The sequence below is a fragment of the Alligator sinensis genome, unplaced genomic scaffold, assembly GCF_000455745.1.
Source record: "Alligator sinensis unplaced genomic scaffold, ASM45574v1 scaffold886_1, whole genome shotgun sequence".
In the NCBI taxonomy this organism is placed as follows: domain Eukaryota; kingdom Metazoa; phylum Chordata; order Crocodylia; family Alligatoridae; genus Alligator; species Alligator sinensis.
In genome coordinates this window covers 1,549,551-1,554,747 of record NW_005842040.1, presented here as the reverse complement: position 1 = coordinate 1,554,747, position 5,197 = coordinate 1,549,551, and the positions used below count along the sequence as shown (strand labels likewise).

The window sequence follows — 5,197 nt, the reverse complement described above, 5'->3', positions numbered from 1 at the left end:
TTCCCTACAGTTACTGGGTAACTGGGTGTGTCTACACGTTCATTAATGTGCAGTAATTACTGTGCATTTAATTTATTACTTGCTTAATGAAGTATAAAACTAAATGCACAGTAACTACAGTTACTGCACAGTAGCTCCAGTGCATGGTTTTTTAGTGACACTTACTGCACAGTAGCCTAATACTACTGTGCAGTAGGGCTGTGCGAAGCTTTGGTCCCCGATTCGATTTGGTGGAAATTCAGCCTGATTTAAATCAAATCAGAGGACCCTTTAATCTCTCCGAATCAAATTGGAACCCTCCGAATTGATTGGGAGAGATTCAGAAAGATTCAGAGATTCAGACAGAGACTGCTTTAAATGTTTTTTCTACATACCTCTAGGTAGCAGTGGCTCGTGAGTGCTGCGATGCTGGGGTGCATGGAGTGTCTCACAGAAGCATGGGGGGCTCCCCTGCATGCTCAGCAGCAGACCCAGAAGTGGACCAGAAGCACTTCCAGTCCACTTCTGGGTCTGCCGGAGAGCACGCAGGGAGGCCCCCCCTGCATACCCTCAGCTCGGTGACTGGTGCCTTCTGGGTCTGGGGGGAGCACCTGGGGTCCCCCTGTGGCTGATCAAGCTGGGGGCACAGGGGTTCCCCCCACATGGTCCCCAGCAATCCCGGAAGTGGACCGGAAATACTTAGGGTCCACTTCCAGGTTTGCTGGCAAGCATGTGGAGGGCCCCCCAGTACTCCTGTGGAACGCTCCATGTGCCCCAGTATTGCAGCATTTACAAGCCATGCCTGCTACCTCAAGGTATGTAGAAAAAACTTTAAAAGCTGTATCTATGTCCAAATAAGCATTGAATCTTCAAATTCGGATTCAGCTAAATCAAATCAGGGACAGAGACCCGAATCAACAAAATCGAATCACTGTTCCTGATTCAGGCCAAATCTGAATCAAATAGGGCTCACTTCGCACACCCCTGCTGCACAGTAGTGTATTAGCATGGTTTTTGCCCAGCACACTACTGTGCAGTGTTATTAGGCTACCACCATTATGCACACTAAGCTGCTCACGTAGATGTGCCTACTGTGCACAATATTTTGAGATTTGGAAAGGTTGCCTTTCCCTTAGAGTTTGTAATAATCTATTCTTTCTTTAGCGAACTTCATCGTAGTAATCCAAGCTGATACAGTTAGTTTAGTAATATTGATGTACAGTGTCCTCTTAGCACATCTGACTTTTTATATACAAACTACTTTTTCCCAAAACATTCCAGTGCATGATTTTCAATAATAAAATCTCACCTTTGTGTGAATGATTCCGCACTATGTTACCAAAAAAATCAGGTAAGTCAATCATACATTTCATTATCTGAAACTTTGGGCATGTCTACACCTGCATTAAAGTGCCAAAATTAGAACTAATTAAGTTTAGTACTTGTAATATGAGGTACTAACTTAATGCACTGTAACTGGCACTACTACACAGTAGCACAGGCACACTTCTTTTCCATGATGCTAATGTGCAGTAGACTAACTTTACTGCGCATTAGCAGGGCTTTTGCCGTGATGTACTAATGCACAGTAGAATTAATCTATTGTGCTTCTAGCATCTTGTGTAGATGTGCCCTCTATGACATAAAACTCCCTGTCTTATCAGTATTTATTATTTACTTCATGTATATAATATGTTTGGTTGTGTAAACATCAAACATGTTTGATTGTGATCAAAACATATTATGGGCATGTCTACATGAGATGCTAGAAGTGCATTAGACTAACCCTACTGCACATTAGCACATCATGGTGAAAGCACCTGTGCTACTGCACAGTAGCACCGATTACAACGCATGAAGTTAGTACCTGTTAAAACAGGTACTAAACTTAATGCACTGTAATTACTTAATGCACCCTAATGACTGCGAGTCCCATAGTGAATTACTGAATTTTATAAATTACTAACGAATTGCTCATCAAGCATGACAGGGGGGCGGCGGGGATGAAGCGCCACGTACCACCACTCTGCACTGCCACCACCTTCTGGGAGCTGGGGGAGGGCAGGGGGGGAGCTTGCACACGGTGGCTGCTGCCACCAACTACCGGCCTGTGCTGCCACTGCTAAATAATAAATTAAATCTATATGACACCATTTATTAAATGCAAATAGTATTTATCTGAGAATGAACCTAATTGTATATGTTGCACGAATGTATGTAAGTGCACTGTGTACAATCTCTGCATGGAATTGGTTAATGGAAAATTTCAGTAGTTCTTCTGTTTTGCATATTACCTGAAGAATATCTGGTAAAGTGTTGAAACCTCAAACTCATCTTTCTAGTTTTATACAGGATGTAGGCAAAATGGGCCTCTGATCTATATGGAAGCTTCAAATAACTAAATTCAAGAAGGAAATCTTGAACTCAGTTTTCATTTTATGGTCCTCAATTTACCTCCTGCTTCTTCATTAGGTTGACTATGCTCCTTCATGTCTTCCCCTTTATCCATATTTTCCACATCCCGGGATTTGTTTGAATTACAGTCTGTCAATACTTCCTGTCCTTCTGAAGAAAGGGAAATGTTAAAGAATCAGCCATTAATTGCTGTTATTTAAGAGCATTTTTCATGTGATTATCTCAATACACTTTGCAAACTTTAAATCAAAATGTTTAATATTAGTACCCTTATTAGTGATGGGTGCCATTGCAACGTAGCTGAAATGATTTGCTTTTAGTCACACACTGAGGCAATGGCAGATCTGGGAATAAGTCCCACTTTGCTAAAATGACAACCAAACACCTATGCCAAAAATATACAACCATAAGTATACACGTATAATTCTTTTGTTCAGATTTAATTTATTTAGGTATCCCAATGCTCCTGCTGAGACTTAAATATGGAGGTTCCTGGCTAGGGAGTGCTGCCCCTATGCTTAGGGTTAGACGGATTGCCAGATTTGGGATTAGGAAGGAATGTTACCCCATGCTTAGGTTGGTGGAAACTGTTGGGGAAGTGCGGGGGTTGCCTTTCCCTGTAGTGAAGGAAATGGCTCTCTTCTTTGGATCCCTCAAATATATTTTAAATAGCCTTTATAGCAGCAGGACATTGGACATTGTTCTCCCCCTGACTTACCTGTGGCAGGTTAGGGTGTTATGCCTTGTGTCAGGGCTGGCTGTGTAGTTTTACTAATAGATTAGACAATGGATTAGAGGATGGTTTGGATAAGGATGATCCTGCCTCCAGCAGGGGTTTAGACTAAATGACCTCTGAAGGTTCCTTCCAGCCCTACTTTTCTATGATCTTATGAATTATTCTGGTGCTTTTTTTGAGTCAGGATGAAACAGGTATGAATGTGTACTTGATATATCATAATTATATAGAAATATGGCAAGGCCTTCATAATGCACCCTACTGACTGGGAGTCCCATAGTGAATTACTGAATTTTATGAATTAGAAAGTAAGTAAGCAAGAACTTTGAAGAAAGCATTAAAAAATCATCACAAAATGCAGTAGGTCCATCTGAGATGCCATTTTCCAAGATGCAGAGCATTCTTGTCCAAATGCAGAAAAGAAATTAAGCACATGCTTACATTGAACAATGTGAGTAGCCTCATTGAAGTCAGTGGGACTTGTGCATCTAAGGCAATTAGATGCTTTTGAAAAAAAAAAAAATCAAACTCTTAAGCATCAACAATTAGCTACTTCACTGTTTATAATTATGGCAAGAAGGCCAATGAAAATCTGTTTCAAATTAATATATGTAAGGGAGGAATAGAGTACCTGTAGCCATTTGCTGTTCCTGAGAATTACTTAGGTCCATACCTGACTGTGTATCTGAAAAAGACATAAAAAAAGCAGTGTCAGTTTTTTACATTTTTTAAAATCATTCACATTTTATCAAAATTGTAATTTTATAACACATTGGCAATAAGCCAAACAGCAAAACTAACAGATCAAAACTCCAAAAGAGTCACCAAAATTATTTTTATCAAGTGGAATTTCTAAAATTCTACAGATTCCTTTTCTGTAGCTTGACCATTGTTACCTGTCCAAACCAGCTGCATTCCTCTTTCTGTAGTCTGATTATTCAAGAGTCAATTAGCCAAAGTTTTTCATCAAAAATGTCATCTTGTGCTTTGTGAATTCAGCTTAATGAAAGTAGTTATGTATGGTAGGGTTTCCTACAAGTTTGAGTGCTAAATACTTGTGAATTCCTTTAATAACAAGGAAAAGCCAATATTGATTTTGCTACATCATTTGGTTTTAAGGGACTGCATCTACATGTGTATTTAACTGCAGAGAAGACTAATTAGATGCAGAGTTGTGTCACCATCTACACACCTGATGCTATTAGGCTGCAGTAAACTGATTAACACTGTCATAATGATTAACTGATTAACTTGCCCTCAGAATAGCCAGTTCAAACCGACATAGTAGGGCTTACAGAAACGTGGTGGGATTCATCCCATGACTGGACAGTTAGCATTAGGGGCTATAGGCGCTACAGGTGGGATAGAGAAAGAAGGAAGGGAGGAGGTGTGGTGCCCTATGTCCTCTGCCAGCAAAATGGGGTCAGAGGAGGAGCAAGCTGAAGTGCTCTGGGTCAAGATGCAAGGGGGTCATGGGGAGAGGGATTTAATGGTGGGGGTCTACTACAGACTCCCCAACCAAGGGGAGGAGCTGGACTGGGAATTTTCGGGCCAGTTTGCAGAGGCACTTAAGGCAAGGGATGTAGTTGTCATGGGCGATCTAAATTACCTGGACATCTGCTGGGAGGAGCAGTCAGCCAGGTCGGACCATTCCAGGAGGTTCCTGGCTGAGATACAGGACCTCCACTTAACCCAGGAGGTGCACAGTCCCACCAGAGGAAATGCCCTGTTGGACCTGGTCCTGGCCACAGGCGATGATCTGGTAAGGGGGCTCCAGGTCCTTGACCACCTGGGTGATAGTGATCATCACTTGCTGGAATTCATCATCCAGCGCAGGGTGTCAAGGGCCTGCAGCAAGGCGGTAGCCCTAGACTTCAAGAGGGCCAACTTCAACGAGTTGAGGAGATTGGTGGGAGAGGCGCTGGGGTTCTCAAGGGCAGGGGAACTCAGTGCCTAAGACGAGTGGTCGTTCCTTAAGGAGACGATACTCCGGGCCCACGGGGTGACGATCCCAACAAGCAAGGGGGGCAAGAGTGCCCAAAAGCCTCCCTGGCTCACCAAGGACAT

The 5,197-nt window shown here is 42.4% G+C and overlaps 1 protein-coding gene across 1 annotated transcript in view; it reads right to left on the bottom strand.

The window, feature by feature from the left end:
- Positions 1-5,197, bottom strand: part of IKZF3 (IKAROS family zinc finger 3) — a 59,609-nt gene that overhangs the window by 43,204 nt on the left and 11,208 nt on the right. The window contains exons 2-3 of the mRNA XM_006022546.2: positions 3,762-3,815; positions 2,434-2,544 (exon numbers count right to left, since the gene is read on the bottom strand). Coding sequence (XP_006022608.1) covers positions 2,434-2,544; positions 3,762-3,815 — 165 coding nt within the window. The remainder of the gene's footprint in view (positions 1-2,433; positions 2,545-3,761; positions 3,816-5,197) is intronic.